The 23,879-nt window shown below is 40.5% G+C and overlaps 2 protein-coding genes across 5 annotated transcripts; both read left to right on the forward strand.

The window, feature by feature from the left end:
• Nucleotides 1-544: 544 nt before the first annotated feature.
• On the forward strand, nucleotides 545-7,414 carry wu:fb16f03 (eukaryotic translation initiation factor 4 gamma 3; the record flags this gene model as incomplete). Its single annotated transcript, XM_008305995.1, has 8 exons — nucleotides 545-793; nucleotides 1,977-2,102; nucleotides 2,420-2,501; nucleotides 2,996-3,094; nucleotides 3,238-3,384; nucleotides 4,786-4,867; nucleotides 5,006-5,152; nucleotides 6,382-7,414. Coding segments are annotated over 8 exons (1,114 nt in total), but the record flags the coding sequence as incomplete, so codon positions are not given.
• A 2,487-nt stretch (nucleotides 7,415-9,901) lies between these two features.
• On the forward strand, nucleotides 9,902-20,084 carry hp1bp3 (heterochromatin protein 1, binding protein 3). 4 transcript variants are annotated; one of them, XM_008305988.1, is made up of 13 exons: nucleotides 9,902-9,987; nucleotides 10,468-10,548; nucleotides 10,990-11,161; nucleotides 11,870-11,932; nucleotides 12,041-12,197; nucleotides 12,285-12,428; nucleotides 12,594-12,653; nucleotides 13,731-13,870; nucleotides 14,184-14,274; nucleotides 14,651-14,810; nucleotides 17,023-17,134; nucleotides 17,275-17,433; nucleotides 18,698-20,084. In XM_008305988.1, the coding sequence occupies exons 2-13, from the start codon at nucleotides 10,482-10,484 to the stop codon at nucleotides 19,215-19,217; spliced, it is 1,845 nt and encodes a 614-aa protein (XP_008304210.1). In that variant the 5' UTR covers nucleotides 9,902-9,987; nucleotides 10,468-10,481; the 3' UTR covers nucleotides 19,218-20,084. The 4 variants fall into 4 exon arrangements, with proteins under 4 accessions (XP_008304210.1, XP_008304213.1, XP_008304211.1 ...); XM_008305989.1 differs by lacking the exon at nucleotides 9,902-9,987 and adding an exon at nucleotides 10,146-10,272; XM_008305990.1 differs by lacking the exon at nucleotides 9,902-9,987 and adding an exon at nucleotides 10,346-10,364.
• Nucleotides 20,085-23,879: the final 3,795 nt, after the last annotated feature.

Consider the following 23,879-nt stretch of genomic DNA (forward strand, 5'->3'; position numbering starts at 1 on the left):
AACTGAATCACATCAAGCAATGATTTACTAATTTATGATGAAGTCATTTACTTTTTAAATAAAGTATTTTTGAGGCAGTTTAGTCATTTTGCCTTCAAGCTTTCAAGGATAACTTAATAGCATGAAAACTATTTAGCCTGTATAGTTTGTTTCTTTAAGATGTGTTTATTGAAGTGTTGTGTATAGATTTATGAATAGTTGCTAAAATAATAGAAATTAGATGCATGTATTGTTGTCATCGGGGTTATTCCATCTCAAGTCAGCACATTCTTAGAACAATTTCTGCTTGACCATCTCTGATTTGCCTGAAAATTTTATAGCATTATCTATGGATGTTTCTAAAGATATTAATAAAGACATTCATAAAATGTTATTTATTGTTTATTTAAAAATTGCCCGTCAACCCACTGTTATCGTGTTTTTTCCTACACTGAAATTTGAGGCTATGTTTAGATGACAGCATTTCAGGAACTATTGAAGATGTTAGCCTGAAATTTCACATTTCACAGATACTATTTTTAATATTTATAGTTTATGATTTTAGAAAAAACGAAAATAAGGCCCCAAATGATGTGAGATGGAATAAACTGAATCTGATCATACTCCCTTGTTTTGAGCAGGAGGCTGTCCAGTGTGTGGATGAGCTCGACTTGGGCTCTCAGCTGAACATCTTTGTGCACGTTGGGGTGGAGTCGACCCTGGAGCGCAGTCAGATCACACGGGACCACATGGGCCAGCTCCTCTTCCAGCTGGTGCAGCAGGGAATCCTGCCTAAACCCCAGTTCTACAAAGGGTCAGTTCACTTGCTTAATGACAGTTTCTGTGGATGGGAAGCTGACAGTCTGCATGCCACTTGTGTTTTTCTGCAAAGTGGGAATATCGATTGAAATACTTCTGCACATAATAGATGTTCGTTTTACCCCGTTTAATTCCATCCAAGCTGTTGCTTTCTAATGATTATATGGCAAAAGTACCTTGAACATAAGAGTCCGTTTTTATTTGGTGCAGCCTTATTGAGAGTTGAGTGGGAAAAGAAAAATTTGAAAGTGTTCTGCCTGTGGTGGTACACCCCCCTTATTTTTATCTGGTGTTATGTGTCATCAGCTCTCTGTCGCATGTTAAATCAGAAATGCAAAGATATTCGAAGATTGATCATTTTCTAGCTTTGATAAAGAATTGTAAAAGAATAGATCTGTTCCAACTTGTAGCCATCATGTATTGTATTTTAACAATCTGTGAATGCAGTTGAAACACATTGGTAACTATGAGAAAAACTGAATCTGTCAAGGTGAATCTGGGGATATACTTTTAAACTAGGCAGTCAGAGAGCACAGCACTCACATTCAAGGCCAATGCATTATCTTGCAATTTTAAGCAAAGTGATTGAGAGCAAAAGTAAACAGATTCTTCCTTCCCTCAGGCTCCACCTCTCCACCAAGTGTCATGCATTTCAGTTTGGTTGTTTTTGTGTAATCTTGCAGACAGACAAACTGCACTGAGAGCATACTTCTGTCTTGCCTCAGCAGAGAAAAAAACATTGGTGTGAAAATACTGTAATTTCTGAGTAGGCCTCTAGGTTGTTTTTTTTTTTCTTCCATTCAGAAAGGGTTGTTTTTCTCTTGAATTGTAGAGGATAATAAAATATCAACCAGAGTGCTGTTCACTTCCCTTTCTGATGTATTTTTCTGTGTACTCTGCTTTTTTTATATATATGAAAAGAAAACATTATTAAGCATTGTGTCTTTGGTCTTAGTCAGTTTTGTCGGTTCATCCCAACATATTAAACACTCTCAAACAAAAAGTAGAACAAAATGGCGGATGACAAGCAAAGCCGATTATTTCACATTTTCAGTGACTTAAACGTTTTCTTCTTCTTGACTGTTAACTACAATATTTTGTGCTCAAAATATAGATGCTTGACTGCTTTTTGGAACAGTACCATGTCTAAGCACCGCTGCATCCTCGTCTTTTCTCAGGTTTGCAGACACGCTGGAGCAAGCGGACGACATGGCCATCGACATTCCCCACATCTGGCTGTACCTGGCCGAGCTGCTCAGCCCTGTGCTGAAGGAGGGGGGCTTCTCTATGAGAGAGCTCTTTAGGTACTGAAATGTGTGTTTTGTACTCAAATCAAAGGAACAGGTGGTGTGCTTTGTTCACTAAAAAAAAGTCCACCTTTTTATCAGTTGTGCTGTAGTCATCCATCACCAACATTTTCACCCCTTTTTTTTTTATTTACCACCACTTAATGTTCACTCTTTCCCGTGAAGAGGATAAAAATAACTTTCAAAGTCACAGACATATTATTATTTGGTTAACTTGTTTCTTGGTTTGCTATGTTTCGCATGTTTGCTTTAAACAAAGCTTTGTATAAAAGAAAAAAAAATGCATACTTAATCTGTCATCTGTTTTTTCACAGTGAATTAAGCAAACCTTTGCTTCCTGTGGGAAGAGCCGGGATCTTAATTTCTGAAATACTGCACATACTATGCAAACAAATGGTAAGCAACACTTTGATCTGTTGTTACTTTTCCCCCCTTTATACATAGATTGATTTTACCTGTCTTTTATTCTGAAGCCGGTGGAGGGTAGTCACTAGCTCAATTGTAGATCCAATTGTACGCACTTAATGTGAAATATATATCAAGACTAATGATAGATTAAAAATATATGTTATTCATTGGTGGACTACAGTGGATTTTTTGGGATCATTCATTCACGTGTATATTCCTATTTAGTAACAATTTTTTAATGTAAATCCCAGTGAAATCTACCATGCTACTTCAAGCAGCCACACATCAACATTGAGCAGATTAGCTATGCAAAAGAAAGCTATTTTTTCTTTTTTCTTTTTTTTTTTAAATTGTAATATTTATTTATTCAGCAAATAAGTACCTTGCATTATATTTTAGTATACATCTGCTTTTTACCATGTCAAAACTGGATGAATGTAGCAGAAGACAGCTGTGATGTTGTCTTGTCTTGTTTTCCACAGAGCCATAGGACTGTGGGTTCTCTGTGGAGGGAATCTGGCCTCAACTGGAGCGACGTTCTACCAGAGGGAGAAGATGTCCAGGCTTTCATCTCACAACAGGTCGGTGATGCAGGTCTCCAATCAAGTTATGACATTCAGTACTAGAGGAAAAGTCAACATTTACCAGCTGATGTAGCACAATTTCTAACATCTTCCTTTTGTTTTTCTCATCGTATCCCGTCCTCTCATCTTCGCACCAACAGAAACTCCAGTTCGTTCAGTCGGACAGCTCCAGTCCTGAGGCGCCTTTGTCTAAAAAGATCTTGGCCCCCGAGGAGCTGAGCCGACAGCTGGAGAAACTCCTCTTGGAAGACATGGCCAGTGACGAGCAGATCTTTGACTGGGTAGAGGTATGAGAAGCAACATTTCTCTGGAGCAAACATCACAAAGACGCTCGTTTATAATTTGTTATTAACTGTTAAACATTAAAGAGTGGCATAAGAAACAGCCATCATGTGTGGATTTTTTTTGTTTGTTTTTCGTGTTGTTATTTGCCTTTATTTACTCCAGACAGTGTTACTGACAGCAGTGTCTGATACTCACACATTTGCACCTGGAAGCTGCCTAGTACAACGTCGGGTGTTGAAGGCTTTTCCTCAAGGGCACCTCAGTGGTGTTGTTTCACATTCCTACTCAGATTTCCAAAATGTTTACTTCTAAAACAGTGCTGGTGCTGATGGGAGCCACAAAATAACTTTTGAGTTGAAATGTTTTTTAGAGCTTAACCCATAAATCAGATCATTTCTGGATTATCGCAGATGTGGTGGCTGAAGATCAACAGCAGAGAAAAGCCCAACTAGTTCTGTGGTCAATTAAAAACAGAGGCAATGTAAAACTGAGTATATTGCTGGCCAAAGTAAAAAGAAACCCACAAATCTCAGGGATCCATATTAAGATTTTTGTTTATCTTATGTGTGTGTGTGCGTGTGCGTGTGTGTGTGTGTGTGTGTGTGATCTGTATCGACTTCATAAATCCACGCTATCATTTTTTACAGAGTGGAATTTAGTGCATCACAAATGAACTAGTAGATGTGACACAAGTCCAATGAGTGATTTTTATTTGACCTGCTATTATAGCAGCTGATTCCCCACAGGTGGGCAGCTGTGTTAGCACACTGATACCAGGGCTAGTGTTTAATGCCTCTTGTTTACCTGTGAAGTATGTTAAAGCAAGACACTGAGTCCCAATTACTCCTGTTGGTCAGACCAGCACGTTATACGGTGGCTTGCTGCCATTAGTGTATGTGTGAATAAAACTACAAAGCACTTTAGATAAATGTGCTACATCAATGTCCTTTTACCGTTTTACAGCTGTTCTTGCTGTGACTCAGACAGTCTAGTTCATAAGAGAGCAGAGCACCAGATCCTGCCTGGACAAGTAGCTGTCAGATGACTGGGTGGATAGCAGAGCGTAACAAGGCTGCCATGGTTGAAGTTGGAAAGTTTGTATGGAAGACATCATCCACAAAAAAATACTACACGGTGCAAAGAAAAATCATTGCAAACACTTTTCCTGTTGTATACACAGTTATGTGGACATGGAGGATTTCTTTTTACTACTCCACAGTCCAGGTATCCCACTTGTGTATCCTGAACAAGACATGGTGCTTCATTTGGCGCCTATCATGTTGTGTTTCTTTGAAATGGTTTCCTGTTCTTCAGCACCATCGCTGCCAAGCTGAGCCACATGACACTGACAAACAGTTTTGTTTCCCCCCCCACCCCACCCCCTCCTGTGCTCCATTTCCCAGGCTAACCTAGATGAATCTCAGATGAGCTCGTCTCCCTTCCTGAGGGCTCTGATGACAGCTGTGTGTAAGGCCGCAGTGAAAGGTAAGCACTCCAGCACCTGGAGGAGACACTTCCCCGTTCTGCTGAAGTCGCACCGCTGATTGCAATATTTACACTCTGCCAAACCCTGAGCGGAGCAGCTCGGCATGCTCTCACTCTGCCTCCTGCCTTATTGCACAGATGATAACACCAGCTGTCGAGTGGACACGGCCATCATCCAGAGGAGATTGCCTGTATTACTCAAGTACCTTAACTCAGACACTGAGCGACAGCTGCAAGCACTTTATGCACTTCAGGCGCTGATCGTTGCCCTCGATCAGCCTCCAAGTAAGTACTGCATCATAGTTTACTCCTCCTAATGACTCTTGTAGATACAGTTTTCCTTACACCTTCCTTTTTTTTCCCTCAGTGATAACAATTGTGAAAACTGTTAAATCCATTTCTTAGCTGTATAAATGTAGAGAATGTAGCTGGTCTAAAGCTGATGATTGTGACACCTGATTTTCAGCAGCAGAGTAAGTTTGCATTGTTGTCAGAAGATTGCAGATGTCATTCTTCTTCTTCAGTTCTGGTTTCCAATTAAAACCCTTATGGCTAAATTTCTCCAATATTACAACTTGCCACTGTGTAGCATAGAGTAGTTTCAGTGTTTGAGCAGAGTTATAGGTGAGTTGGTGTGCTCTGGCTGCAGCGAGTGGGAAGGAGTGAGTCGAGTGAGAGGCAGGGACTTCGTGCACAGTCCAGAGGAAGCAACAGCGTAAAGTTTACATTGAAGACATTTTACTGAGAGATTTTTTTCCCCAAAAAATGACTTCCAAATGTGTGATTTTGATACACAGAAATGAGTTTTTAGGGGTTTAATCAGTGACTGGAGAGGGAGTTTAATCACTTGAGGCATCATTACAACTTGGGCACCTTTGCATTCAAGCTACAGTCAGGTTCCTTATGAGTAATAAAGTGATTTAATCTACTTACAGAAAAAAGGTAGTTGTATTTTGGTTGTATGGACAAGCAGGTGGACAGTGCTGATAGTCGGTACTTGTGCACAATAAGCTGAATGCAGTGACATTTCCAGATTTCAGCAGAGAAGGTGAATTACAGCAATAAGCACAGAAGATCTGAAGGCAGATTTATTTTCTTTGTGTGTAAAACATGGAAAATATAGTGATGCTGCTATTGATGTGATGCACAACACATGCGTTTCATCGTGCTCTGAATATGTTTTATCTTGTTCTGCTGATTTCGATTCACATGTAATGAAAGTATTACTGAGCTGTAACACTTTTCCACAGTCTTCAGATTTGACACCAGCACGTTTAGCTTCCATCACAGTCGTGTAAAACAGGTCTGACAGGAGCTCTACACCGAGGAGGTGCTACATTGCACAGAAAGTCTAGTACAGCTCATCAACATTTTAACCATACCTGACTGCTGCACACACTGCATATCACACAAGCTTCACATGTATTTCAGCTTTGTGTGCCTAATTTCATGTGATGAAAACCTGTCAGAGGGCAGCAGGCTGACGGTTAAAAAAAACTCCCTCTGTCTTGCAGACCTTCTCCGGATGTTCTTTGACTGTCTGTATGACGAGGACGTCATCTCGGAGGACGCTTTCTACAAGTGGGAGACGAGCAAAGACCCTGCCGAGCAGCAGGGTAAAGGCGTGGCCCTCAAGTCTGTCACGGCCTTCTTCACCTGGCTGCGGGAGGCGGAGGAGGAGTCGGAAGACAATTGACGAGGGAGACACCCGGGGACACGACGTAGTAGAACTGCATCCTTACAGTAGAACAAACTTTCAAAATGGGTGCGTGGGCAGGACGACATGTTTACGGCTGGAATTTTTTTCTGCGGTACGGTTCTGAAACATGCCGCCATTTTGAGTTTGGATTCCAACGGCGGAAGCACTAAATACCTGTATTATACATAGAAAATATTTTTGTTTTAAATTTTAACTTACTTTTCTTTTGTTACTTTTTAAGAAGAGACTTAAAAGATACATAGGTTCTGGACTCTTTAATTTATTATTTTTTTAAGGACTGCAAATATGAAAGTTATTTAACATTTGCAGATGCTCACAATGAGAACAAGACAACAAATAACAATATAATTAATTATGATAACAAAATAATAATTGTGAAATAAATAGCCTCCCTGGATTCCACACTGTTTGGTTTAAAACAGGGTAAAGCAAAATTATTTTGGGATGAAGGGGAAGCAGAGATTTAAAAAAAAAAAAAAGGAGTGAATGCACAGGAACTATTAATGTTGTCCAAGGTCAAAGGTTATCTTGTAATAACCACAAAGTGTTTCCCTCAGCCTTGGCTTGCTCTGCGTTGATTTGTACATACGCCTCATGAGAGGTAAAGGTATGCATTCAAGAAGCGATGCAAAGTCAGTCCACAGAACTGTCACACAAACGCAGACGAACAAACCGGATACATTCAGATGACATGAGCAAAAATGCAACTTTAAAAAGCAAATGGCCAGGGTCGCTGAACATGAAATGCTTGTAATACTTAAGACCTACGGAGCAGACTAAAGCTTGTAAATACATTAAAGACAAAAAAGGTATTTAAAAAAAAAAAACCTGCAGATTCTCATGATTTCTTCTTTTGGGTGTTGAAGGTGTTTACTTAATGTGTGATGTGTGCCTAATAAACTGAGCCGGTGTTTTCAGTTTTCCCATTTTGGACCAAGAAAAGCTGATTGATCTGACTGGAAGGAGCAGCTGGAGTCTCTGGAAGCCATTGATTTGGTCTGCTGAGCCCCTGGAGCATCAACAATCACGATGGATTAACCTACAATCAGTGTGCTGGCTTTGAAATTGTTGTGCTTCTTTTCTTTCTTGTGTCTGACACATACGGTCGTATTTATTTCACAATGTCAATGCAGTCACATGCCTATCTTATCACCAGATGTGGTTTGACTGTTTGGATCTCTTCGTTTATTAAGTTTTCTTGATGGATTGCCTTACAACCTAAAAAACACTAGAGCTAAAATGATTTAATCGATTATATCAATCAACAGAATTTATTGACATCATTGAAGTCTCTTTTTTTTCCAGCAAAAAAGCCAAATATTTTTTAGATGCAGCTTCCTAATCGTGAGAATTTTCTGCTTTTCAGATTGTTGATTGAACTAAATCATTGTTAAAGTCACCTAGCGCTTTAGAAGGAATTGAGAAAATGATCGGCAGTATGTTCTAAAATTATTATAGTTACTTGTGTATTGTTAGATCTGATTACTTTGCCAGCATTAGCCTCTTTTTTTTTTTCCAGGTTCCACTAATTTCTGGTTGTCAACGTGATTTTCTATGGAGAGTGTCATGTTCCTTGGTTAGCTAAATCAAAATACTCAACTTTTCTGGTAATATTCAAAGTTTAATGTGTCGTTTACGTCACTAATTAGCCAGTAATACACTTTTTCTATTGTTGGTATGTAAAAACTACAACTCCCATGAGTTTTCACCTTAGACATTTAGTTGAAGTCTCATCACTGCTGTAGTTTTTGAATGCAGATAAAGTAATAATTGGTTTGTCGTGGTTCAAGTAATGAGCGCTGACCATCTCAGTATTGCCTCTGAGCTTTTTAGGTAGAACACTAAAAAAAAGAAAAATCTTTATGAGTAAATACATTGTTAGCTAGCCTGTTTCCCAGTCAACAGAATTGACATTAGATGTATCTGCATTGCATTTCAGACTTAAAATATCAATAATTACATTTCAGAAATACCCATTGAGTATGAGAAAACTAACTCTAGACATGAAATCTGAATTCCAGAGTTCTTCATTAAAATTCATTAGTCAAAACTCAAATGAAAGATATCTTTAACTCAGCATTAATGTGGATATCTCAAACCACGGTATTACTAGCTTAAGTTGAATTACAAATATCTGTATTTGTAGTTATGACTAGTCAAAATTATGAACATATCTAGAATGTAAATTATTGCTAACAGGAATATACAAATGAAAAATCATCTAAGGAGATTGGGGAGGGGAAAAAAAGTTTTAATTGTCATTATACTTTGTATTTCTAAAACATGTTCGATTGTTCAGACTATTTTGAAAGGTCTGCAGTAACAATAGGAATTCTGACTGGTCAGATCCAACTTTGTTTGTCAAACTAATTACTAAGTAATAATTAATAAGTAGTATTCTACTTTATAGTTTGTTGTCACAGAACCATAAAAAATATTCTCTCTGTGGCTTATTTTGATTTTGATTCCTTACATATATTTGTGGGTTGATTGTTTGGTTTCTTGGTGTCTTGATATTTTAAAAGCCATTGCATGTTTTCTTTTCTCTCTTTTTCTTTATTTTATTTTTTAATAGGCATGAGGGTTTTTCTATCTTGTTCTCTTTTTTGTTTATTTTTGAAGCTTTTTGTTGCTGTTTGTCTTATTTAGTTTTTTTGTTGTTGTTTCTTATTTTTTTGTTTTCTATTAGGCTTTTTGTTGTAATTTTACTTAGTTGTTCTCAATAGCCAAAGTTTTTTTTTCTTGTTTTCTTTTTGCCCCGATAATATCTTTTGTGTTAGTTTGCGTTAGTGTATTTCTTGTGTGTGTGTGTGTGTGTGTGTGTGTGTACAGTTTGCTTTGTTTTAATTTGAAAGCCATTTAGTGTTCTGCTCTTTTTTCTGTCTTTTTTTTTCTTTTTTGTTTTTTTGACAGCCGTTACAGTGTTTTGTATTTTGCCATTTATTTATAACAGCGAACAACAGTTTTTCCTCTTGTGTGTCATTTTTTTGTATGTTTGTTGTATTTTTTTTCTTTTTTATTTAAGGGGCATGCCATTTTTTATTTTTTGTTTATTTTTTATTTTTTTGTCCGTTTGCTTTTTTGTGTTTTTCTACAGCGATTACAGCCTTTTTTTTTTTCTTTTTTTTTTTTCCTTCTTGAATTTTTGTTTCTTCTGGACAGCCATTACGGTTTGTTTCGTCTTTCTGCTGGTTCTCGTCGCCTCGGTTGTTTGCCGTTTTGTTTTGTTTTGGTTTTATTGGCCAGCCGTGACTGTGGGAATCCTTCGACGCACCGTGTGACGCTGCACGCTGCCTACCAACGGTCCTAACGGGGCGGGGCTCCTAAACAGAGAAACCGAAATAAAGGATCGTGCAGAAATCTACCCCAAAACATCTCACTTTCCCCAAACAAGTAAGAGGTAAGTTTGCTCCGCATTATGGTATAATGTTTGCTAAACATGCAGTTGCACAGATTCGATGGTGTAAATGAAAACACGGCTGGCCGGCGCTCTTTACTCCATGCAACTGAGATGAATTTCATCTGCCTTGTGCGACGCCATCACTGTGTGTATAAACCCACGGACAAAATGGCGAAATGGCAGAAATTTCGTGGCTGCTCGTCCTCCGGCTCGTATGAACGCGGTAGGAATGTGTCGGGGAAAGGCTGCAGGATGAAGCCGGACTGCGGTGTCGCCGTCCAGAAGGTGGTCTGCATTTTTTTTCTTTTTTTTTTTTGTTGCGGAATTCAAACTGCACCTTTTCTCCACTATCACGCTGATAGGCCTCAATGAATGAAGTGGGTTTGGCAGCAGCAGCGCCATTTTTAACCACGCACGTACACAGAAACGGGCCTCGGAGCGGTGCCGTGCTAATGCCCAAAGCTCTTCTGTCTTTTTCAGGTAAATCTCCTGTGATGCCGATTCGCCGAGCTGCAGCCACTCCGACCCAGGAGAAGGCCCCCTCCTCAGGAGCAGAGAAAGGTGAGGTTGGGGTCGTCAGTCACCTCAACGGTGGACCCGTGAACGCACCATCATCCCCGTCTCAACTCTCAGGACACACTGGTCCACTTTTCACTTTTTCTCTGAGCACAGAACAAACACAGCTGTTGTTTAAGACAGTGTTTCCACAGTTCCAGTAGTATAGTAGTAACACCTACAGAGAGGTGTGTGTTTTATTTAAGTTAAAACAAGATTTTGCAGCATGATGTATTACACCTGAATTTAGCCTAATTGATCAGCTTCTCTTACTTTATTTATACTAGTTGCACATTTAGAAGTTACATTTTTGGGTTCAACTATAACAGAGTTTAACAACAGCTTCTCTGCACCATTGTGTCAAAAATGGATGGGGGGAGGGATGTCTATTATGCATGCACAAGTTCAGGTTTTATTCTTTCTACCTTATTTTCAATGGTTCCTCAGAGCCTGAAGCCTCCTCAGAAGAGTCGCCCTCTGCTGACGAGGAGCAGGTTGCATCTTCGGCCGCAGCAGCCGAGGGCGAGACAGCAGGCGACGCGGAGCCCACCGAGAATGGTGAGAAGGCCGACGAAGGAGCCGCTGCAGAGAAGGAAGGGGAAGGCACAGAGAAGAAAGAGTGAGTCTCACCAGAGAGATAATCTGCAAGTGTGAACACTGCGATATTTCACTCTGATAGCACTTTTATCTGTTAATATGATCCTTACCTCTGCTGGATAACAGCAGACTGCTGCTCTCGGGGTTGCAGTGTTGCATTTCCCAAAACATGTGACCTGTCTCAGGTGCATTCGTGTCCTGTATCGTAGCTGTCAGACAGATGTGCCCGCAGTCTCGGAGGAGTCCAGGAGGAGAGGACATTGGCATCGTGACTGTCTAATGATTTGTTAACACCTCAGTCCGTATTTTGAAACTCGAAGAAATGGCAGCGTTATCCACTTCAAGCTTCTCACATTTGTTTTGCCCACTTACGCGACAACAAAGTCACTTTCGGTGTCAGCGACTAGATTTTTTTGGGCCAGTAGCAAGTCTCATGGACTTTTTTTTTTTTTTTTTCAGAAATCACGGTAGTATGAGGAAAGTTTTAAATACTTAGTTTAGCTGTAGCTGTGGGGCACTTAACCTTGTGGTTTTTTTTAAGTTAATAACTTGTAACTTTGGTCCTCCTCCTTCTCTTCTCCCAGACCTTGACAAAGCAAACCTTCACCTTTTTGTGCACATGGATCACTAGCATTTCAGTTCAGTCAGGGTCAAATTTACCATGGTGGTCATTAAGACAGATGTTCTGAAACTTCATTTTGTCTTTCCCGTCGGTGACAATCGGACAAAGTGACAAATGCAAGGACTGCGCGGCTGGACAGTGCGCAACACACTGCTATGTTCTCCTACTAAGGTGAGGATGTGATAAAGATAAGGGTGGTAACAATCACAGTGAAATATCGCTTCTAGAGAACCGACTAGCTTCACTGAAACTTGTGCTTTGCTCCTTTTTTGGCGACAGGTTGAAGGACGGCTACAAGTATGAGAAATCCAAAGTGAAGAAGGTGAAAAGGACGATTCCTGCGTGGGCTAGTGTCACCGCCAGCAAAAAGGTTCCCGTTACCAACTTTGCAGGCACTCAGAACAAAGTGGATAACATCCTCATTGAAGCTATCACGGTGTGTGAAAACTTTTGCGTCGCTCGGCACGGCTGCCAGCTTAGTTGTTTTTGCTTGCTGTTTAAAGGGATTTTCTTGTCTTTGCAGTCTTGTAATGACAGATCGGGGGTTTCATACCAGTCGGTCATGAAATATATTGTGAAAAAATACCCGGGGATGGAGCTTGACAGGAAGAAGTTCCTTATCAAAAAAGCAATGAAGAAACACATAGAGAAGGGCACTATCAAACAGGTAAAGGATGTTATTTGTTTAGCTACTTATATGTTGGGATATAATCAGAAGCATGAGCTTGTTGCTTTGTGGAGTGAAATGTACGTTCTGTTTATTAAAATTTGTAGAAACCTCAGAAACATGTCAGCCCTGCTTACTACTGTTTTTCCTTCATCTCTCACACAGCTAAAGGGGAAAGGCCTTTCAGGAACCTTCACCATTGGGAAGCAGACTCCCTTGACTAAGGTATGTCACACGAGAGATGCTTTACTGTATCTCTGTAGGAAGCAGGAACTCCCTTGTTTGTTGCTTTGCTGCACCAAATAGCTGTTTTTATACTTGAGTCTTTGTACAGATGAAACTAATGGGGTATAACATGCTAATTCATGAGCTTGAGAGGAGCTGGGAGTTTGTTGCTGTCAGATGAAGTTGTGTTAGCAGGCTACATCCACACTGATACGGTTTCATTTAAACATGCTACTTTGTCATAGTAACGTGCCTTAAAGTTTTACTGTCGCCGTCTGTAGCATAAAACGAGCTGTCATCTGTCTGTGAGTTCCTGGCAGCTTAAGCTTGTTAATACTCACGCGAGACACTGTGATATATGTGGCATAACCGTACAGAGGATTGTGGGTCAGAATGGCCACAAAAGCACGCTGGCTTGCATGCTTCACAATCCGTCTGAATGTAGTAGGGACATCCCGGTGTATTTGTTGCACTACATTTGATATGCTGTGCGTTGGGACATGCTAAATCTTTTTCAGGTGTACTATATGATAAAGTAGAGTGAATAAGACTTCTGGAAACGGTGATGCAAACGCTTCTGATTGGTCCTTACTGTCACTGTGTGTGTTGTATTTTCTACGTCTAACCAAACAACTCATATGTCCATTGATGCAAGCGGTCATGTGATATGCCCTTTTAGGTGTATTAGCACCCGCAGAAAATATTCCTGCTCATCTTGGAATTTCATTTAAAATACGAACATATTGGCGTGGATGTAGCCTCTCTCTCTCCAGTCTCTGTGCTAAGCTAGGCAGCTCACTGTAGCTTCATATTTAGGTCATGAGCTACACTTTCATCTCCTCCATCCCTGATTGGACTGCAGTGTCAAGGGCTGAGGCATTTTCTATAGTGTCTGAGTAGTTAAATAGGACAAAGATTGTACTCAGGACCAGAATATCTTCAGTACATGATAACTGCACAACATTTATACTTGTGTCAAAGAAGTAGTGTCAACAGTTTTCTTCTCCCCATCTTTCCCTATGAGACTGGGACGTGTTTGGTTGTAATCGTCATGTCTGTAAATGGGTGGTGTTTTAGAAAGCCGCTCAGAAGCAGGAGTCTCTGGGAGACGCTCTTCCTCTCATCATCACTCGGCTCTGTGAGCCCAAAGAGGCCTCGTACAACTTGATCAAGAAATACCTGGAGCAGCACTTCCCCAGCCTCAACATCGAAAGCAGGTACAGCGCTTCACAGCTGACCGTTCCCCTGTTTTTAAGTCTGTAAACAGCCAGAGCTGCAAAAACTGATGTTTTTCATTACTAAGTCATTTATTTAATTTTAGCAAGTAACAGTTACAGCCTCCCAAAACATCAAACTTCAGAACTTTTGGCTTACTAATTCCCTTGTAACAGAAGATAGTTGATCTCATTTTGAAGTTTTTGTTCCGAAAGACTGCAAAACACATGAAGGTGCCCTACTTTTAAGACATGAATTCAAAGTAAAGCTCAATTACAGAATACATTATTGATTAAGTAACTGATTCGTCTTTAGGCCAGAAGTCCTGAAGTCAGCGCTGGTGAAAGCAGTAGAAAAAGGACATCTGGAGCAAATCACTGGGAAAGGAGCCAGAGGGACGTTTCAGGTAAACCTCATAACACTGTTTGAATTTGTTCCAAAATGAGTGAGACATACTGGTAAAGTGTCTATTAGCAAAAATTTATCTATCCTGGTGAAGAACAATTTGCAGTATTCTGCAAAGGTGGCCACTATGAACAAATAAAACTGACTCTCATTCATTTGCTCTGCATTTGTAAGCATCTAACAAAAAACACAAAAAGCTTACAAGATGCATTTTATTAAGAGGATAAAAAGCAAATCCTGCATCACATTTTATTGACTACCTGGTATTTCTCAGGTAGTCATGTAAGCAGTTGCATTCAGTTGCTGGTTCTTTGTTTTACTTGTTCGAGTGCAACAGAGATCTCATGTGTTAAAGCGTTCATATCTGACTGTTACAGCTCAAACGCACCGGCAACAAAGTCCTGCTGAAGGGCGGCGCCTTAGAAGACGCCATCACAGCCGCTATCACAGCCATGAATGAACCTAAAACCTGCAGCACCACAACTCTACGCAGATATCTAGTAGATGCCAACAAGGACAGAAAGGAGTACCAGTTAGGTAAGACTCCCGTTCTCTCTTTCTCTTTCTCTGCTTACACATCTTACATGTTCCTCACTTAGAATAGAATAGAATAATTTTTTATTTATCCCCAACTGGGGGAAACTTACACGCCACAGCAGCATCCAGAAATATAGAAAGAAAAGTACAAGAATATAGCAATCATTAATAATAATAGTATTTGCAGAGAGGATGTTTGAGTCTGCTGCTGAAGGAACTACTTAAAGCCTCCACAGTGTCATGCAGTGGGTGAGAGGGGTTGTCCATGATGGATGTGAGCTTTGCTAACATCCTCCTCTCACCCACCTCCTCTATGGAGTCCAGGGAGCAGTCCAGGACAGAACCAGCCCTCCTCACCAGTCTCCTTAGCCTCTTTCTGTCCCTGTCTGTGCTCCCCACTCCCCAGCAGACCACTGCATAGAAAAGAGCAGATGCCACCACAGTGTCATAGAATGTCCTGAACAGGGTCCTGCACACTCCAAAGGACCTCGGTCTCCTCAGCAGGTGGAGACGACTTTGACCCTTCCTGTACAGGACCTCTGTGTTATGTGACCAGTCCAGTTTGTTGTTGAGGTGAACACCCAGTTATCTGTAGGTCTCCACCATCTCGATGTCTAGACCCTGGATGTTCACCTGTACAGTCTGGGGTGTCGTCCTCCTACGGAAGTCAATGACCATCTCCTTCATCTTACTGGCGTTGAGCTGGAGATGGTTCCGCTCACACCAGTTGACAAAGTCAGTGATGACGGTCTTGTATTCCCGATCGTCCCCCTCAGATACACACCTGACAATGGCTGTATCATCAGAGAACTTCTGGAGGTGACAGCTCCCAGAGTTGTAATGATAGTCCGAAGTGTACAGGGTGAAGAGAAAGGGGGAGAGCACTGTCCCTTGTGGGGCCCCTGTACTGCAGACTATCACATCAGACACACAGTCCTGAAGCCTCACGAACTGTGGTCTGTTGGTGAGGAAGTTGATTGTCCATGCAGCCAGGTGACAGTCTACTCCCACTCTTTCAAGCTTCACCTGTAGCAGTGAAGGCTGAATTGTATTAAAGCACTGGAGAAATCAAAGCACATGACTCTTACAGTGCTGCTGGTGTTCTCCAGGTGAGTCAGGGAGCTGTGCAGTTGGTAGACCACTGTGTCATCCACTTGTAAAGTACTTTGAAATGATTGGTTTCCAGATTAGTTTAAATGTGTTCAGTTTAGGTAAATTGCAGTTTTCAACAACCAAGCTTATAGTTTGTCTCTCTTTAGCTTAGATATGTTACATATACGAGCAGCCTAGACCCACATACAGAGTTTACTAAACTGTACAAACACAGATCAATGATATAGAGTCCCCATCAGCCAGCTGGTTGCTTGGATACAGGTTTGTTCATTAAGTCAGTCTGACATTCTCTGAGCATAATCTGAATTGTTCAGAAATGTATAGTTTCAGAACCCACAGAGCAGATTTTAGTGATGTGACGGCTGCAGGAAATCTCTGTTTTGCTTTGTTTTTAACGCTTATCTAACTGTTAAAAATACTGTAAAAGAAACAGTTTCCTGACATGCAAAGAAAGAGAGAATTTAAAAAAAAAAAGACTTTAAAGTTCTGTTAGGATTGTTAACAAAAAAAGAGCACCATCAGTAAGTTTTATCAGTGTGAGTAGTAGCACCATTAAAAACTTTAATGATACCTTAACGTCCCTAAATGGGAAATAAGAAAACAGGTCACAGACTGAGCTTGATTTCAATATTTACTTTGATTTATATGATCAGGAAGTTACTGACTTATTTGCATGATGCAATCAGTGAGCTTGCAGCAAGTACACTGGGTGGGTGAGGGGTGCTGGATTTAATGCAGTCAATATGAAAGCTGGCACTGGATTACTTTGATACTGAAGAAGCATTCAAAAGATTCCCAGACAAGTTCAAGTCCAACACAAGAAAAAATGTTTAATTTCCTGGTGACACAAATTAAGACAGATGAAATGTCAAAATCAAGTTCAGTTAATGACAGGCTGTTTTAAATTTCCTAGTTGTTTCCAAGTTGACTGGTGTTACTTGTTCCATTGTTTTTGTGTGTGTGCTGGATTCAGAAATGAATAACAGAATAAAAAAAATCATAGTTTTTTAGTTTTGAAAAGAAAAATTGCTACAGTGATCTCAAAAGGACCTGTGCATCCAAAATGGGATGTCATTAAACCATGAGTTCTTGTCTTTAGTGGCCAACCTGAGGAGGACTCTGACCAAGTGTAAAGTACTCGGATGGATGGAGCAGATTACTGGTCACGGCTTCACAGGGACCTACCAGCTCTCGTTCCCTTTCTACCCCAGGTACCTTCAATACTCTGTCATTCATCTGTGGATTAAGATTTCTGCCTGATATAGCAGAGACATCCACACAGCTACTTATATACTTCTCTGTCTTTGTATGTCTCTAGGTCTGACCTTTTCATTTTCATTTTTCTCTTTAGTCCAACCATCCTATACCCAGACAAGTTTAAAGACCTTCCGAACAAAAAAGCTGCAGCTCCAACCAAGCGGAGGAGGACAGTAGACTCTTCAGACGAGGAAGACGAAGAGTCAGAAGAAGAGGAGGAAGAGTCCGAGGATGAAGCCCCTGTCCGTCAGAGGTGTGTGTCAAAGTTCCAATTTGAGCTTCAGTAAGCTGTCCTAAATCCAGGGTCGTCAGTGGTCTACAGTAGGAATGTTTAAAAGAAACCTTCTATGCCAAAATATTGTAAATACCAAAGCAACTTTCCTTAAAGTTCTCTTGTTTTAAACAGTCCTAATGTTCACAGCTATTTTTTTGACACGTTGATGTGGTGAAGCAGGTTTTTTCGTAGCCTCACAGCTTCATGTGTGTATAAAGATGTACTCTCATGGCTCCATTCAGACATACCCGCCATAGAGACCAAAGTGTTTGGATGTTTTTCCAAAAATTAATGAAAACAGAAACCCTGAAAAACTTAAGCTTTAAGTTTTAATGTTCAGGTGGTTTTTGTCTTTTCCCAAAGAGTTAATGCTTATAATGTGAGATGGAATTACACATTTACACAACTCACATGATCCATCATCTTTTTCCACTTCTTTTGTCGTCATCGTCTCTGGACAGCATGACACATGGTCAGTGCCAGTTGACACCAAAGAATAATTGCAGCTTTCCTAATTAAAATCCACTCCTGAAGACTTCTCTCTCTCGAAAAGGGACTAAGTTTTGATTGTTTCTTCTTTTGCTTTGTAGTTTTTTAGCTGTTGGCAAAGCAGGTTTTGTTTACCGATTCTTCTACGCTCCTTATTTCACCCACTTATCTATATCGCCAACTTCTGATGACACAACACAGCCACGTTTATTCGCTCCAAGTCAGTTAATGGAAACAAGCCTAATTCATGTTTTCTTTCTATAATTTTTTTGTGACATTTTTTTTTTATTTGTCGCTTGACGGTTATGACACACATTCAGTATGTGCCATATGCTTGAAACGGGACAGTACATCAAGTTATTTATAAGGTTAAAATTTTCTGAATCCAACATGATATACGAACGTCAGTCTGTTCCAGGATTTTTTATTTTTATTTTTTTCCTGGGCCTTCTCTAAAACAATAGATAGGATGAGTTTTCACCTGTTACAGCATTCATTCCTATTCTGTCATGTCACTCACTAAATATAACAACGTCCCACATCTGTACCTTGTGGTTCACACTGTTTTGAAAGTAATGTTGGAAAAGGTCCAACTTGTAAGCTCGCCATTGCAAATTTTAAACAAAAATGACCTAATTTAGACATGAAACAGACACTTTCAGATGCCTTCAGATTAATGGAAATGAGTGCACGTCTGAAAAGGGCTTATTTACGCTCCTTTTACTTAACTGCTTTCTGTTCAAATTACTCTTAGGAAATCTCAGAAGAGGCCTCCGCCCAAGGCTCGCCATCCTCCGCCAACCAAGAAATCTCGGAGCACGAGTCAGTCAAAAGCTCAAGGGAGGGGACGCGCACTGGCAAAGAAGTCACCAGCCAAGAAAGCAGCAACTTCAGCCAAGAGGTCAGGAAAGAAACCGCCAGCCTCCAAGAAGGAATCGGCAACACCGTCTAAAGCCACACCTGTAAAGAGAGGCGCTCCCGCAAGAAAGCCCAAAACGCCAGCTGTTAAAAAGCTCACAAAAAGGGGGTCTAAGCGACCTTTGGCCAGAGATTCATCGGCCGAGGAGGCAGGTACAAAAGAGACGACAAGGAGTGGGTCCAAGCGATCTAAGGCCGAGGAGTCGTCCCCGGAGGAGCCCGCAGTTAAAAAGGCAACAAAGAGCGGTTCCAGACGGCAAGAGCCCGAGGAGTCGTCCTCTGAAAAGCCTGTAGCCAAAAAGGGCGCGAAGAGCAACAAGCAGACCGCGCGAAAGTCCAAGAGAGGGAGATACTGAACCCAGGAGCACCTTCCACAAACTGGCAGCAGTCAGCCGCTTTGTTTCAGTGCTCTCTCTCTTTTTATCATTGTTTTCTCCCTTTTTAATGGGGCAGTAGGTTTTTTTTATTTTTATTGTAGTATAAGAACGTTATCCTACCAGTTAACTGTACTTTGAGAGTTTCTGAACTTCCTTTTTAATCACCATGTGTAGAAAAGCTTGGTTAGTGTTGCCATTAAAGCTGCCAGCTCGCGAAAGCATAGCAAGATCCAACCAACTCTAACTAGAGCCATGTATTAACTTATGTTTTTATATGTTCCTCATCCACTTGGTAGGTGCTGGCAGCACACATTCCTAATTTCAGACAAAGTGAGGTACCCGTGTTTCGGAGAGGTGAAAAGGACTTCCATTTTTAGGTTCAAATGTTGAGAAGTTTAAACGGTTACTAACAATGTTACTACTTTATAAAAACACAGAATTGAAGGCTTTTTTCTGCGTTCCAGGATCTCTTTGACCACAAAGTACTGCATCAGAATTTTAACTATTATTATTATTATTATTTGAATTTCTTTATTTAATACAAAAAAAAAATCCCCAAGTAAATATTAGGCCTGCAGGTGTCAAGCTGAGGACTGAACAGAGGATAAAACACTGATAGTATTCAAGTCACATTGAGGGAAAAAGTCATTTTTTCACGTGTGTGGAAGCAAACATATACGTAAATTGATTTTATTGCTTCACAGCTGTAATTCAGTACCAAACTGTAAGAAATGTGTGTTGTGAATAAGAAAAAGGAGGATAATAGCTCATACATACCCTGCATGCATGTATTCCTTGTGTTGTTAAGCTTTTTTCCAAGTCATTAATAAAATGGCTATATTTGTATATGCTTGCTCTTTTTTATTTTTAATAATTTATTTGGTGTGCAGCTTGGAGTTTGGTGACCTAAGACATTTTTATGGCTTGTTCATATTTCATGAATCGAAGTAATTAACTTTTTTTTTTTTACATTCTTCACAAAATTGCCCAAGTATTTTATGCCATTTATCTGTTCTATCTATCTTCCCCAAAAAAACTTACTGGGACTAAACTTAAATGACTGGTAAGATTTGAGTATTTCGCTTTCTGGAAGTTCACCAAATGATTAGATTATGTAATATTAAACTGAAATGTTACAATGAATATATTTTCAATTTGGGTTCTGCTGCAGACAGAATTATCAGGAACAGTTTGTGGTCTTTTCAGATCTATTTATATATATTAACTAGAAGTCATGAACTGTTATTTGGGACCAGGGAGATGTCAGCCTGTAAAAGAATGAGAGAGAAAGCATATATTAGTCATGGGAACATTGTGTCAATGTATTATTTAGCATAAAACCAATGTTTGAATTTGGAAAAACAATGTGGTTAATGTGTGTTAACATATGGCCTGTATCAAACCACAGATTGCCCTTTAACTTTTAACCTTATAGGAACATTATTTAAATAGATAAATATCCTTAAAATGTTTTCTTTCTAACATTATTAGAACTTGTCAGTTAGCTTGTCCTGCTTGCTGAGTTTTGGCACCACACCTGAACCCAACTGGACCAGTGTATTATTTGAGAGCAGAAAAATAGCCAACACGAACACACACACAATAAGTTAATCCAGTGTTTGTGTTTGACCTGATGAATGTCAGCAGCCTTCTCCCCCGATGCTGCTCTCAGATCATCATTCATCCAAGTTGTCAGGTCAGTGTCATCATTTTTAAATTGCAGTTTTTTACTTGTCTTGCTGGTTGGAGAAGTTTTAGTTCAATTCTCCCTTATGTCTGGATTGAACATTAATAAGTTCAAAGGTTGCTCTCCTCCTCGGAGTCCTGCAGAACAGCAGAGCCGATGTCCTGAAGTGAGCCACTCAAACACTGGGAACACAACAGTGAGGAGTGTCCAATGATTTTAGAGCAGACCTTGACAGTGCTCAGGCTCATAGAGTGAATTATTCAGAATGTAATGACATTCAATGAAGGAAAAGTAGGATGTCCTTAGGATGTTCCTGCTGACACCAAAAGTGTTGAGCTTCCTCAGTAGATAGTGCCACTGCTGACATTTTCTGAGGATCCCCTCGGTGTTGGAAGCAAATTTGAGTGTGTTATCAAAACAGGTGTTTGTATTCATCCAGTATCTCGACCTTCATCTCACGGATTGTGCTGACAGCTGTTGTAGCACGCTCTCTCTGCTTCCTGGAGAAGGTCATCACCATCTCTTTGGTCTTTTCCTCGTTTAGCTCCAGGGAAGATTCATCACACCACTCCACAAACTCATGGAGAGCTGAGCTGTGCTGGTGTGATGGGCCTGACAGCAGGGACAGGAGAACCTGCCACAGGATTCGTCGGTCCTTCAGGTGGAAGCAGGTATTCTCCTCCAGCATGTGTGGCTGTAGAGTGTTGAGTGCAGAGGAGAAGTCTGCAAACAGGAATCTGGCTGTGGTGTTGCGTTGTTCCACATGCTTGTGTACAGTGTCCATGATGTATCTTTTCACATCATTATCCCCCCCGCTGGCACGGTACGTGGGCTGGAGAGGTTCCATCAGTGGGTTAGTCACCATAATGATGTGCTTCTTTATGACCCTCTCCATAGCTTTCATCACCAGGGGGTGGGAGGGTGGCAGTCAAAACCACAGGCCTGAGGTCATTCAAAGTCTTAACAGAGTTCTTCTTCAGGATTGGGACCACTGTGGAGTGTTTCCATAGCTGGGGAACTATACTGCTGTCCATAGATCTTTGAAACAGGAGCTGAAACCTCCCAGCTGCTCCGCACAGCACTGCAGGACATGACCACTGATGTTGTCTGGACCAGGTGCTGTGTTTTCTGTGATCCTCTTGAGGGTTCTCGCCACCACCTCCATGTTGAAGGTGAGTTCTGCTCCCATGAGCATGAGGGAGGAGATGATTGCATCTATGTTGGTGGTGCTGTCTGTCTCAAATCTAGAAAAGAAGCAGTTGAGGTTGTTGGAGAGGGATGCTGGCTACCTGCCACCTGGATGGTCCTGTGGATGGTGGGAGCGGTGTTCACAGCAGCCATGTTTTAATCCTCTGCCAAGCTGAGCAGAGACTCCCTGAGTGAGTTTTCCCTCCATCTCCTGCTCTTGTACTTTAGCTTGGTATTTTTTATGATACATTTTACCTCCTTGTTAACCTCCTTTTTTTGCTGATTTGTTGTCAGCACAGAATAATTTTTCCCTTTGCTGAGAATTTCCTTGAGTTCTTTGGTTATCCAAGATTTGTTGCTTGGGTAGATTGTTACCTTTTTTTAGTGTGAATGATCCAGCGTTCATTCTCCTCTTGTTGTTTGAATGAAGCAGATTTACTTCATCTCTAAGTGTAACAAACAGTTTCCAGCTGATTGCCAGTGAAAACCATGTAGCAGTTGTTGCCGCACAGCAGTGGCTTAGGCAGCCGTCAGGTTGTGACGCCACTATGCGAGCAATGACTGAATAGGTCATTCCACCTCAATTCACCATTAAAAAAAAAAAAAAAAAAGTTTGCGCCTTACCCTCTCATACATGTCAGATTTTTTTCTGTGCATACATATGTCATTAAGTAAAACGTGTAAAATGAGGGGTCATAGGTAACATTAGTTTTTTTGAGTTAAAAATTCTTAAAGACGTTGGGGTTATGTCGATTTTGCATATTTTCTTCACACTACTTTGTGGAGCAATGTTTGAACAGTCACACTGGACTTCAGACTTTAGAATTTTAGATTTTAGACTCTATTGTGGGGAAATTCTTTTCCACAGCACCTTACCGCTTGTTTTACATTAACAGGACACACATTCCACAAAAATACTGTTCACATGTATTAATGTGGTCCAGATCACCTTGGCCTTTAGTTAAGGGTTGCTATAATAGATGGCATTAGGCTTTTGCTTAGTTGTGCTCGTCTGCATCTCAGTGCTCTGTATCTATGTCCTGAGACAAGGGGGGTGAGGTATGTATGTTATAATGGATTCTTCTTTCTTCTTCTTCTTCTTCTTTTTTTTTCTCCTACAAACTTATTTTATACAAAGACTTATAACTTGAGAAATAATGTAGCTGGAGTCCTGACATTTTGCATGCTCCTTGATATGTACATGTGGTCTTCAATGGTACAACCCCACTTTGTTAGAATAATACAAACTACAAATGACTAGAAATCAGAATCAGAGTCAGAAATACTTTACTTATCCCCAAGGGGAAATTCTTTTTTTGTTACATGCACGTTTCCCACCCATGAATAAAGATAGAAATATAATACGAGTAAAATAAAAACATTTAAAAAAGAATAAAAAGATACGTAAAAGGTAAGAGATTAAAAAAACGTCAAAATACAGATAAATCAACCTCTAAAAAAAAAAAAGAAACACCACCATATTTCCATTTAAATATAGTTAAGGTGCAGCTTGTATGAAGATGTGTGCAAAAACAGTGTCCGGTATCATATTTAAAGTGTGGAATTCAGCAGTTTGATGGCAACAGGCAGGAATGATTTCCTGTGTCGCTCTGTGGTGCAGCGTGGCAGCAACAGTCTATTACTGAACAAGCTCCTGCAGTTGGTCAGCATGTTGCGGAGAGGATGAAGGGAAAGTCCAGAATAGTCCTGATTCTGGACAACATCCTCCTCTCAGACACCACCCTCAGAGAGTCCAGTTCCTCTTC

The sequence above is a fragment of the Stegastes partitus genome, unplaced genomic scaffold (assembly GCF_000690725.1).
Source record: "Stegastes partitus isolate 25-593 unplaced genomic scaffold, Stegastes_partitus-1.0.2 Scaffold2771, whole genome shotgun sequence".
In the NCBI taxonomy this organism is placed as follows: Eukaryota; Metazoa; Chordata; class Actinopteri; family Pomacentridae; genus Stegastes; species Stegastes partitus.